The sequence below is a fragment of the Eretmochelys imbricata genome, chromosome 3 (genome assembly GCF_965152235.1).
Source record: "Eretmochelys imbricata isolate rEreImb1 chromosome 3, rEreImb1.hap1, whole genome shotgun sequence".
In the NCBI taxonomy this organism is placed as follows: Eukaryota; Metazoa; Chordata; order Testudines; family Cheloniidae; genus Eretmochelys; species Eretmochelys imbricata.
Window position 1 is genome coordinate 111225335 of NC_135574.1, and position 13620 is coordinate 111238954.

At 39.3% G+C, this 13620-nt stretch overlaps 1 protein-coding gene across 1 annotated transcript in view; it reads left to right on the plus strand.

Moving 5' to 3' along the window:
* Positions 1–13620, plus strand: part of ADGB (androglobin) — a 238561-nt gene that overhangs the window by 107437 nt on the left and 117504 nt on the right. Inside the window, exons 14-15 of the mRNA XM_077811784.1 lie at positions 3719–3764; positions 12941–13109. Of these exons, the coding sequence (XP_077667910.1) occupies positions 3719–3764; positions 12941–13109 (215 nt within the window). The remainder of the gene's footprint in view (positions 1–3718; positions 3765–12940; positions 13110–13620) is intronic.

Sequence of the window (13620 nt, forward strand, 5' to 3'; positions counted from 1 at the left end):
ACTGATGGAGCCTGAGGGCTTTGCATTTCACATAGGCTGGCTCTGGGAATACCTTGCAAAACATTTGCACTCCAACATACACTTCAGAATACACAAACCTAGGGCATATTGTGGCAATTGCAGATTTTTTTTATGAAAGCTTTCGAGGGCGCAAAATCTGTAAGCAGCAGCTAGTCACAATCAAGGCATTGAAGACTATGGATCTTATGGATCTAGGATCTTATCATAGTACAGGGAGTCTTATTTGAATTCTGCTATGAACATTGTACTACATTTTTGCAATACAAATATTTGGGGCTTTATCTTTTCTTCCAGAGCTCAAATTTTTTTACTTTTATTTTTATTTATTTATTTGAGGTGTGGGAGGTATAAGAGAAGGATTGGGGAATGGAGATATGGTATGTTCCAACTTTATAAATTGTTTTCCCCTGTGTGTTTGGTTTGAAAATAACCATATTCTTCCCCCTTCCGACCCTCATCACCTCAAATACTGCTCCCTCAGATAAACACTCGTACAAAGATCTTCAGAGTTAGCTAGAACAATTGTAGTGAAGAAAATTAGTAAAGCCGCTATATTTGTGTCTGAGTTTCACTTCAGAATGGCCTAAATTCTATATGTCAGTTGCTGTAAATATAAGATATTCCCTGCTTGTTATTTTCATCCTACTACTTACTCCCAATATCTTTTTTTAATACTTTTTAATTTTTGCTGTCCGGCAGCAATGCTACATGGGAAATAAAAATATCAGAAAATAGAACTGACCCTGCTTCCTCTTAGTGCTTGATTAAATTAATGTTGCAATATATGTGATTTGTGACTCCTCTGCAATATGCCTTTTGATTTTACAAAAAAAAGCGCTTCTCATATCACTAATGAATATTAAATTAGTTCATTTAAATACATATATTTTATGTGTGGTTGCCATTCTCTGGGCATTCAGATGAGGGGAGCTTCATTAATCAATATTGCCACATTACCAAAGGGTAGTTCCTCAGCTTGATGTCAATGTAGCTATGACAGTTTACACCAGCAAAGTATCTGCCCCCCGTATATTCAGTTCATATTTAAGGGACTTGTTTTTCCATAAAACACCTTTTGTTACATCTGTTGCAATATTAATTCAGAAATTTTACCATATATAATTGTAAAACCAATGGACTTTATTATGTCATTGTCCCTGCATCCCCCAACATGGGGTCTTGATTGAATGGTGTAGATGTATGGCCATTGCAAAGCCCCAAATGTGCCACAAAAACAATGCTAAAGGGAGTGTATCTGTTTTGCAAACCTTAAAAAGTGCAATGGCTTAGTATACATCTGCAAGATATTATGCCTACGTTGCCTGGCTGCTGAAGGTGTTTGCTCCCACTTTAGTACTCACTAGTTCTTAGAACCATAGTTTGGCAGAGTGTGTGTCTGTGCATACATACATGTCTGTTTGCATATTTTTAGTAGACACACAATACACATATAGTAAGTTGCTCATCCATGTGATAGATAGCATTCATCTCTGTCCCATCAGCACTCTGCTATGAATTCATCTCTGAGTGAGACTCTGATATTCCAAACCTCTGACCAGATTCAAACAGCCTCCATTTTTTGAAACAGGCAACCTGACAAGCAAACTTGTTTATTCTTACCCTTCAAATGTGGAATCTTCTTCCAAAATTGCACTGCTCTGAAGTCCAGGACAGGCAATATTGAGGCCTAGGACAATATTAGTTCTAATTTTAAAATGCCCCAAATCCCTCCTTTCCAAATGGATAAAGAATTCATTACCATATAGCCTTCCAGGGATAGAAATTAAGTTTTAAGTAATGACATCATGATTCTTTAGAAAAGCTATTTTAGTTAATTTTAGGTGTTTCTAAAATGTATTAAAATAATTGTTTTGTTGTGTGCAGAGCTGCATAGCTGAAATCACAATAAAAAAGGGAGCCTGGCTTTATAGGTGAAGGATTATGAAAAACAGTAACAATAGTATTTTCATAAAACCACTTACCACTTTTGAAATAGTTTTCCTGAAAAATATGGTGCATGCATAGAACACCTGAGTGGGTGAGGTGGTATATTATTTGTACTGATACTTGTTTGAGATTACCAGTGTAACTCACTGTACTAAAAAACAGATAATAGTATGGTGTCATGTAACATCTACCTATGTATCTGTACAGCCTATATCAGGGGTTCTCAAAGAGCGGGGTTGTGAGGTTATTACATGGGGGGTCACGAGCTGTCAGCCTCCCCCTCCAAACCCCGCTTTGCCTCCAGCATTTATAATGGTGTTAAATATATAAAAAAGTGTTTTTAATTTATAAGGGGGGTCGCACTCAGAGGCTTGCTATGTGAAAGGGGTCACCATTAAAAATTTTGAGAGCCACTGGCCTATATGAAGTCTTAAGAATGTGTATTGTGACTTATATATGAGAGAACGCATGGTGGGGTGTGGAATAGGAGTATTATTGCATTAGTTTGCTAAGTCTATTTGACTCATGAGTGGCTTTACCACAAGTGAAATATGTAAATTATACCAACCTATTGTCAATAAAAACCTTTATGCCACTGAACACACCGTGCAGTTATATCACACATTTTCAAAAGTTATTTTAGATATGTTTTCGTAGGGGTTTCAAAGAAAAATAAAATTTTGGAATTCTCTGTAATTCTTGCCGTGTGTGTGTGTGAAAGACAGAGAGAGAGAGAGAGAGAGAGAGGTAATATACAATATATACAAGTTGCTTAGGAACTGGAAGTTGTTTAGAAGTTTGAAATGTTAGAAGTAAACTTGATGGAAGTAAGATACTGGTAAAGTGCAAATGAAATGTCAAGTACATGGCAAACACAGTTTATTTCATGGTTCCACAGTGTATGCCATGACTGCAGAAATAAAATAATGTATTCCATAATTCGGATGTGTGTGAGTGTGCATATACAACAGTCACATCACATATTTTTTCAGCATTTTAGCCGAATAGCTTGGCTTCTTCTTCTGTCTGTGTTTTATGTGATTGTACAACCAGCATCCTGTTTCTCTATACTGTATCTTCTGAACAAGATTTTCTTCCAATGCATATTTGTTAAAGTTTTGGTAACATTAAAATTATAACATTAAAACTACAAGGTACATTATGACATCTTTATGATTTTACAGCTGCCCTATGGCATGGCTTTAATTTCATTTTCATTTTTTACTGGTTCTTGGTTTCTTCATCATTAAATATAGCCCTCCGAATTTAAGTGAGCCTAAAGTCATACCCTCAATCATTTTTGTGCTATTAACTGCTGGTGTCAACTGGAAAATCACTGTAATTAGGGATACCATTTGTTTTCCAGATTCTGAGGTTAACCAAGTCGCCTGTCTGTATTGAAGCTGTTAAAAAACTATACATAAATAAATATTAAAAAGGCAAAGTTTAATCAGAAAGAATGAGATCTTAGCATCCTTCCTGAGGCACAACTCCCATTAGGCTGCATATTTGAACTGTGTTTGTGTATTTGATGTATTACATAGATATAACATACCTGTTAGTTAGTCTAACTTAACTGTATATCAGAGGGGTAGCTGTGTTAGTGGGGTAACCATAAGTGATTGTCTCATTGTATATTAAGAGATGTAGAAATCTGTTTTTTGTTGTTGTTTTGTTTTTTAAATTTACTTCTCAGCAACGTGTATGTAGCCAGGCCTACATATGTAAGATTTTATTTTTTCCCATATAGGAGACTTCCCTCATTCAACAGCATAGCACAGAAGGCCCCACTAAAGGTAATCTATTTGTGATTAAAATAGATCATGTTCCTTCTTTCACTGATTTCATATGACTTTGGGTCTAAATCTTACTCTTACTGAAATTGATAGCAAAAATGTTAATGGCATTGGGAACAGGACTTAGTCCATAGTGAGAGATTTCAGAGAACTGGAAATATAATGTAAAGGTTTTGTACACTGCAATCTTGAGTGGTTTTAATTAATGTACATAAATATTTTGAAAAATAAATACTTCTGAAACATTTACAGTTTTCTTTAAAAATATATATAATGCTGTTTTTGTCTTTTCCTGATCATTATGAATGCTGTTTTAATTTAGGAGAAAAAAGTGAAAGGCAAGAATAAATGAGAGCTTTCATTGTGAGAAATGTTACATTTTAAATGTGTGTGTGTGTGGGAGGCAGTTTTGAGCAGTGACTGGACACAATGTCCAGTCATTTTTCAAAATACATACTTAAAGCTGAATATAGTTTTTTTTTTTATTCAGATGCATGTTGGGTCTTGACAGAAAAAGGAAGTGAAAATATTGTAGCACTGTAGGTCACAGGACCCCTTCCAGTATTCTTAGGTATTGAGGGCTTGGAAATTTGTGAATCAACGTAAAGGGCTTGGTTCAGCAGAAGGTATCAACAGCCTTCCAAACCAAGTAGGCTTAGAAGGTGACCGTATGTGCATGATACTACACAGCAGGCTGACCTATCCAGCCTTACTGCATAGGACTCAGAATTAGCAAAAGCTATTCCTACCTACCACAGATGTGGAGTTATTTCACAGTGAAGAGGAATAAATGTAAATGTGATTCCAGCTGTATACACCCCAACTTCCTATTCTTCATCTGTGCCTCATCTTTTCACTCCTGGCTGGAGCTCTGCAGCCTCTAGTAGTTGTAGCCTTAGGGCTGAAGTAACTTAAGTGCAGCTCTAGAATGTGGAAAAGGCAAAGAATTTTAAAACATTTTTATTGTTTTTTTCGTAAAACATCTGTGATCCATTATTTCAAGCATCCAGAAATAGAATTAATTGTATGTTGGGGAAATCACATATACAGTACAGGAACCACTATTGTAAATAACAGCAATAAAGCAAGAGACGTATTCACATTACACAAGTTTTCTCTTATCATTTTGCCATTACCTCTATTAAAGAAAACATGAAACCTGTAGACTAGTTTTAGTAACCTAAAAACACCAAAGTATTTGGTACTGCCACAAAAAGAAAAATAAATGCATCAGTAGAGATATGCTAAAACTTGAATGTAGATTGATGATCAACATGTCCAGTTATTATAGCTTGGAGCATGTAATAAGCATATCTGACCAAATCATGTCAGAATCCAAACTGTTACAGTTTTTAGACAAATTAATCAAGGGAGTATCCACTGCAGGCAAACTTTGTTTCTGAGGTTGTATTATAAGGACTGAGGACTGTTATAAGGTTAATATGATGCTTGAACTTATTCTCTTTGAAATTATTAAATACTATTAGACAATATACTCACTAGTCTTATCTCAGTGAAGGATCATTGCATAAAATTGTTAGGTGAAAAGCTACTCTTCAACTATTTCTCTTAGTATTGTGATGAGACAATATTTAATACAAATAGAGGTAATATGTGTGCCATGTAAATGTGGAATAGATGACCCCTTAAAACTGCCATGCAAGGACAATTGGAGAATTTTTATATCCATCACCCTCAGTTGATTTTGAAGCTAGTGTATCTCAATAGTCAAATTGATCCTTCTCCACTTCCTCTACAGTGTACTATTGCGAAAACTGAATTACTCATAGAGGGAAGGCTCATCAGTTGGTGCAGCAGGACTTGAGTAGAATGACAATATGACAGACTGTTAACAATACTAGAGTCATTTGTAACATGCAAAAGTGGAATTGTTGCCAGTTAAAATGGGTAAAAACACAGAGAGATTTAGAGATATCTTCATAGGAATCAAGCAGTGTGTCCTGACTTGGAAAGATGCATCTTAAATGGGGAGAAACTGAGAAATCTTAAACTGAGGGAAAGAGAGCAGCCTATTCCCTGCAAGTGGCTTTTTTAAAAAATGTCTGGTTTCTGTTGAAGAGGAGCCCCCAACCCTCATCAGATCCCTGTTCCTTTGTCTGCTGGTTTTCTAGAACTCTCATGCAGCTGAAAGTAGGGTGACCAGATGTCACCGATTTTGGGGTCTTTTTCTTATAAAGGCTCCTATTACCCCCCACCGCCGTCCCAGTTTTTCACATTTGCTGTCTGGTCACCCCAGCTGAATTGAAACAGAATTGAAGAGATCCCTGTGGGCAGGGTAATCAGGAAGAGAAACCTCTCCTTATTAGTACTCTTCCACTGTGCAAGAAGGCAACTAGGTGTGGAAGGGGAAATGTACTGATGCATATCACCTGTGTGGAGTGAAGACATGCTTTGCTGTGAGTTCCCAGCCAAGGTAGCAATGTGCAGGAGATGGGAGAGATGACCTATGGGTGGGACCAGAGAATCCTCTCTCCATTCCTTTCCCATCAAGTGTCTGTCATTCAGCAGCAGATCATTTGGCCTGCTTTTGAAATCTCCCTTCACACAGCTGTGCAGGGGTTCACACACAGCATGGAGAGTAAGTCTATGCACCATGTATACACGCTCTATATGCTCCTCCACCCTCAACACTGCAAAGGGCGAGGGGTTTGCAGGACACTGGCCTTACATCTTATGATACTAGTGGTGGCCAGCCTACCCAGATTCCGTGTGGCTAGGTTCTCTGTGCACTGTCTCCATTCTGGATTGTATCCGCCAAAACCTTGTAGTTCCTCCTGTATTTGGGCTTTGTGTGGAGAACAGGATATCACCCTGTGACATACCAGGGTACAATCCAGACTAATGCATTGTAGTGACACTCCTGCCTATGCTGCCATTTACAATGCTTTGCTGCTGTAGCCTCCAACCTGGGCTGCTCACAAACAGCCTCCAGCATAGAAACAGCCTCCCAGCTTTGTCTATGTGTGCACTGAAGCCAGACAGACACACCTTGGTTCTTACCAGCCTTAAAAGTCACCACCTGGTGACCCCAACATACTCCCAGTCCCAGATTTTCCCCCAGAAACGTATATCTTGTACTGCCCAATCCTCTCCTGGTCAGTACAAATATATTAAGTCTGTTATTCCTTTCAGAGAATAATATTCACACAATTTGTTACGCCAAATGGGGTTACCTGTACACTTCAAGTTGAACACACTGGATTAGGTAAAACTATAAAACAAGTTTATTAACTACAAAGAGAGATTTTTAGTGAGTACAAGTAATGAAGCATAAAAGTAAGAAATGGTTACAAGAAAAGTAAAGATAAGACGTTAACTAATGCCTAACTTAACAAACTGTATTAGATTCAAGCAAAGTTTCTCACCATATGCTCCAGCATATTATTGACCAAAGTCTCAGATCAGGATCCTCCCCCAGACTCCAATGTCTGCTTCCTCTGTCTCTTCAGGTGTAGTAAATGCTATGGGCAGGGAGAGAAAGAGGGGTGTCTTGGGGTGTATGTCACTCCTTTTTATAGTTTCAGTCCCCCTCTTGAAAAACATTTCCAGCTCAGAACCAGGAGACAATGAGTCTATGTGGAAGGATGTTCCCTGCTGGTTTTCTCACCTGTTCGAACTTCCTTTGTCTTCCCTTCCTGCTTGATGACTGTTTACTGCTTAAATGCACAGTAAGCAGGGCACATATTCCTTTGTTTAAGACAGACCTGTTTGCCAACTTCCATTTGGGCAGGGCTGTGGGGTTTGAAACATGTGTTAATAACACCATACAAGGGAATCTTATAACGTCACATACAATGTTGCTAAACATATTTTACCAGGACAATACTGACCTGCAAATTATGACTTTTCAGATGATACCTTACAAGGCATATTTTGTACAAAGATTATTACATAGTGTTCAGAGGGTGAACACGGAGGGTATATTCTGCTACACACACTTGATAAATATACATAATAATTACAGGCTTCAGAGGCTGGAGCTCCTGGCTTCCATGGGATGCTTTCCTAATGGTTTTGAGGTTCAACTGTAGCTTTATTTTCTTTAAATAATGCTGTGACAGTGCACCCCATATTCTTCATAGTGATATGATTATGGCATAATTATGATGCATTTTTTACAAGACAGGTTATGAAAGGTGTCATTGGAAAAGTTATGATTTGTTGAATATGATTATACTATTTTTATGCATGTATTATTTTTGTATTTGAAGTTATGAATATTGACTATGTATCTGTATTTCATATGTAGTCAAACCTGGGCGACACCCATTAGGCAAGATGCTTCCAGTCTAAATAGCTGGTTGTGAAGAGCCCATTCAGGATAATAGGCCATTAGGGAAAACAGTAGGCCTTAGAAGAAGCTTATCCCCCACAGGTGAGCCTCTCTGTGGACGTTTCGGCCAGCCAGTAAGTAATGGCTGCTATGACTCTGCAAGGGCATGTGACTAGCCCACATGAATCTGGACTCCATTTTGGGGACCTGTATTTTTCCACAAAGTGGTCTGGGAACTGGTTTTGGAACAAAGGGTTCCCGCCATATGCTAAAGCTATATAAGGCTGGGAGTGACTTCATCTGTTGTTCTTCACTCTCCCACAACTCAACACCTAAGTGAAGTTCCTAAGGAAAAGGATTTGGAATGGGGGTGGGGATCCCAAACTGCAAAGCAAGTACAGATTGTGCCTTGAAAATCTGCAAGCCTGCTTGTATCATCAGTCAGGGTGACAGATTGTTAATTCACATCCTATCCTTCTAGTATGTTAAGCTTAGTTTGCGTTTTTGTTTCTTTACTAGGTAATCTACTTTGATCCCTTCGCTATCACTTATAATCACTTAAAATCTATCTTTTTGTAGCTAATAAACTTGTTTTATATATTAACCTAAACCAGTGTGCCTTTAAGTGAAGTGTCTGGGGGAAAATCTCAGTTTGGTTACCACTCCGTTTTTTAAATTATATATCTCATATATCAAAATCATATTTAATTCTGAGAGTAATGGGTCAAATTTATCTGATGTAGTTTTAATTTCACTGAAGTTACATTAGGAATGATCCTGCCCTAAATTATTAACAGTAATAAAGTAGAGAATATTATGTTATTGTTGGAGATGCTCAGAGGCCTGGATGCACAAAAGGAGTTAGGTGCCTGAGTCCCTGTTTCAGGGTGAAGGGAAATGGAATCTTGCCACCTTGCTTCTGTGGCCCCTGACTGTGTAGCAGTGCATGTGCTTGTTAATTATGTGACGCAGACACTTGGCTGCTGTGATTGATCACCCATAAAGTGCTCGTGTGCAGTCCTCCATGCCTTCCAGCATCCTCCTTGTTCCGTTCTACTCTACTGCTGATACTTATGGCATGGTCAATGACACATCTGTGTGGTGACCAGCTCCCTGGTCCCCATCACGACCAGGGCACAGAAGGTGGCCCCTGCCATTCTCAGACATTCTGGGAGCTGAGACACCCAGGCTGCCCCTTTCTTCCAGCAATCCCCTGCAAGCCTGCCTTTGCCTGCTCCCTTATCAGTCTCCATTTTTTCTTGAAGTCCTCTGTTCCCTATCTGCGTCCTCCTAGGCATTAACCTGGTCCTTGAGCTCCCCCCCAAAGCCTGTCCTTAGCACCTATGCTCATTTGTTGAGTCCTGGCACTCATGAGCATGTTGGAATGGGCTTGCATGAAGCCATTAATGGCCTTGATCTCTGCTTCAAGGCCGTTCAAGATGTTTGCTATGTGCTGCCCATGCTGTCCCCCGCAGGGTGCCTGGTGGCTGCTCCCTCACTCTGGCATCCAATACTTCCATGCTGGGGCTGGGGTGCAAACAGAATGTGACCCATGCTTCAGCTTTTATTACGTGTTCCAAAGTGGTGCTTTCCTGTGATCTCATGACCCTGTGGGTCTGTGTTCAGCTGACACCCAGTCCTCACTCAGCACTTGGCAATCATATAGGCGCCTTAGTCCAGCCTCCTGTGTTGAACTCTCAGACACAGGTGCCTATGCAGTTGTCTGGGCTCCACCTTTGTGCACCTATCTCTCATGGATTAGCTCCACAGAAAGCAAAGGAATGCTTTCTGTGGAGCCCCAGGGTATGGGGTACCCTACACCCCAACACAGATGTGTGCCTTTCCAATTCTTGCTTACCACCGCCTCCTGCTGTGTGTGGTCCTCATGGAGCAGTGTGGTTCCTTTCTTGGGTCAGCTGGTGAGGGTGGGCTATGTCTGTTTTGGGACACCAGAGGTCTCTGTTGGGCTGCTGCTACCCCTGCTGTGTTTGGCTGCGAGTCTCCTCCTCCTCATTCTGTGGAATTGGTGAGTGTTCTGAGCATTGCCTGTCCTTCTGTGTTGTTCTGTGGGAACTGCATATTTGGGGAGGCGGGGGGGTCAGAGTGGGGCCAGATGGTGGGAGGGCCTGGTGGGATGTTATGTTGAAGAGTGAGGTGGGGAACCTACACTGTCTTCCCTTCTGGATCAGGGCTGTCTTGTGTTCCTGGAGCGCGTTTCAGCGGAGGAACATGTTTAGAGAGGATTTGATTTTTTTCCAGTGGGCAGCTGGCACTCTTGTATACATTTGGATGACCACGTGATGATGAGGCCCAGAAGATGAGGCTGGGATGATTTATTTGGGGATTGGTCCTGCTTTGGGGGTTGGACTAGATGACCTCTTGAGGTCCCTTCGAACCCTGATATTCTGTGATTCTATGATTCTAAGTAAGGCTGACCTGTTTCGACTTCCATGGTATGAGATTGCTCCCCTCCATCTGTGGACAAGTTTGACATAAACCCATGATGCCTTTGCAGCCATGAGTTGCAGGACATTTCTCATGTGCTCTGGGATGTGATTGAGGGTGATTTCTGGGAGGATGTCCTGTGGTTGGGGTCTGGCAGGTCACTGAGACTACAGAAAAGTGTGTGTGTGTGTCAGAGAGATGGTGCAACATGCAACTCTGCTCCCCAGTTTACCCCTCTCTTCCCCTTTGTTGCTCCGCCCTCCTTCCTGTGCATGGGATCATATGTCCCTCGGGTGATTTGAACTCCCCGCCATCTGTATTGTCTGTTGCTTGTGTCCGGAGTCCTGGGTGTGTGCTCTCCTGTGGAGATCTTGAAAGGTGAGTAAAATGGTGGAATTTGAGATGAGTGGGTGTCTTCTGAGCCAGTGGACTTGCAATCCATTTCTGAAGATGGTTCTTTTTAGAAGACAATGTGTATGTCCTTTTGCTTTCAACATGAGAAGCTCTTTAGAGCTGACTTTCATATGGTTCTGCTTGACCACCCAATTGGGGTGTTTGGGTGTGGAGGAGGCAGAAGTCTGATGTGGGCCTTGCTGAGCCTCCAGGCTAGCTTGGGGTGCTCCCAGCTCATCTGGCTTACCTATTAAGCATTGCTTTCTAAGACACCTAACTCTGCGCATACACACACACACACACCCCATTCGTTTTACAGGGAGCCTAAGCACCTAACTCAGACTTTGAGCATCCCAGTGTTGTGCCTGTGACTTTCTAGGTGCCTAACTTCTTTTGTGCATCCAGGCCATCCTCCCATTTCTCTCCCTGTTTTGCCAATAAATGTAAATAAAAATTCCAATTCTTTGGGGAGTGAATTCTGTTCCTAACATTGTGAACACTTATTACAAAGTATTTTGTGCCGTCATTTCATTTTAGCCTCAAAGTTAGCTCCATATCTGTTTGGGAAGGAAGTATCTGTTTTATTAGTGCCCATTATTTATATCAGAAATGCTGATTTATAAAACTAAGACATAGGAAATCTTTCTTATTTAACAAATTATTCTTACACCATTTTAAGCTTTTATTACTCTTCACTTCATTACTCTGTTTTTTTCTGCTGCACATTTTGTCCCCTTTTGGACCTTGAAAAGTTCAGGTTAATGTGATTTCATTTTTCTTTGCAATGAATTTTTAGACAATTCTTATGACATGGATCTTTCTGTATGACCCCATGTAGCCAGTGAGAAATTTTTATTATGGGAAAATGATAAAGGGCCCAGTCCTGATTCTGTTAAAATCAATAGCAAAACTGCCGCAGACTTTAATGGAAACAGAATCAGGCCCATTATTACCACAGAAGATACTGAAATTCTAAATGAAACTGTGTATCTCCAGTGGAGTCCAGAATTTTCCCAGATAGCTAGGCCCATAAAATCTAGGCAGGTTTCAATTTGTTTTATATCTGGTAGACATGGCACAGCAAATGTAATTGACATCTTTCTGTAGAAATCTAGTACATCTCCTGGAATTTGGGATAAAATGACCTTAGGTTAGGAGAAGGTCATTTGTTTGTTCTAATAGTAAACATAAATAGGATTACATTTCTTTATGGTTTGTTGGGATTGTAAAATGCACATACACATACATGCACATGCTTTATCCACCCAGTTGCCACCATATAACAGTTACATTCTCATGATTTTATGCTTGTCTTTGGTTACTGATTGCCGGTGGAGCTTAGCTTGAAAACACATGTATTCTACTTTTTTTTTTTTAGTGCAATAGGATGTATCACATTATTTACCTTGTCTGCTGTCTCACAGAAAACTGTTGACTGATTATTTACTCAAGCACGGAACCATAAACAGATACAATCTGAAAATAAAAAACATCATGGAAAATCCAGATTCCACATTAACAGAATTATTATTATTTAATAAATAAGATTTTATTGTACAATAAATACAGGCTATATTAAAATAATACATTATGAAGTAGATTTTCTGTTTATTTTTGTGGAAAGAATAAAGAGGCCTCAAACTGAACAACAAGGGATAAATGTTCTATTAATATGGAGGTGAGGTTAACAGATTTGGGTACCATTAGCATTGCAGCATTACATAATATTTGTATCATAATGAAAATACTGTGTAATTAGTAATCCTGTCATTTCTTTCTGAGTAGGAAAGTGTGTGCCCTCACATATAATCCCTTTGCTCAGGTAAATATGAAAAATAATTTCCCCATGGCAGGTTTTAAATTTACAATGCTCCATGATTGTGATTTAAAATATTAATTTATGCCATGCACTCTAATAGGCTGAGAAATTTTTGTGGAAGAAAAATCTTGATAAGTTTTAGAAGTTCCCAGTACAAAATCAACATTTCTTTAATGTGCACATTCTTAGCATGTTGAAATCTGTGTGTACTTCTTATTTATGCAGATGAATTAATTGAAAATATAAGTTGTGATGTGGCTCAGACATCAGAAACAGTTGACCCTAGTATATACAGCCAGACGGCAGATAAATTACCGGAAGAAATTGAGTCAGAACGGAATCCTGTTTCCAGGGAAACATGGTTTGATTTTGAAGACTTCTCTACTTGTTTTCAGTAAGGAGCAGAGGTTGTTTTATATTCCTTAAAATTTAGATCAAAGTAGTGAAGTACTGTAAAAAGTGGCTTTGTAAAAATTGCATCTTAACAGATCTACTCCTTGTATATATATAGAGTCATGTTGGCTTAATTTTAGGAACAAAAATAAATTGTTGGCATCTTTTACTCCTGTTAGTACTGCAGAATCAACACAGCTGAGCAAAGGCAAGCTGAGTTCTATTGGTCCTTGTGCATCATCAATATAATTTCCAATTGCTTATACCTTTGCAAACTGAGTAAAGGCAATGGGATTGTGCAGGTGTCAATGAGGATCTAATATGCAGAAGCTTTATTATGGATGAGAAGGCAAGAATTCACCTTAAGGTGAATGTACATGTATTGTACATTGTGTAATATAGACACTATTGAACCTGCTTAAATCAGTTTAGCTTATATAATAATAAAAATAATTAATAATTTAAAAATTTTAGAGTGATTTAGTATATCCCTACTGTCCTTTAAAGACTTT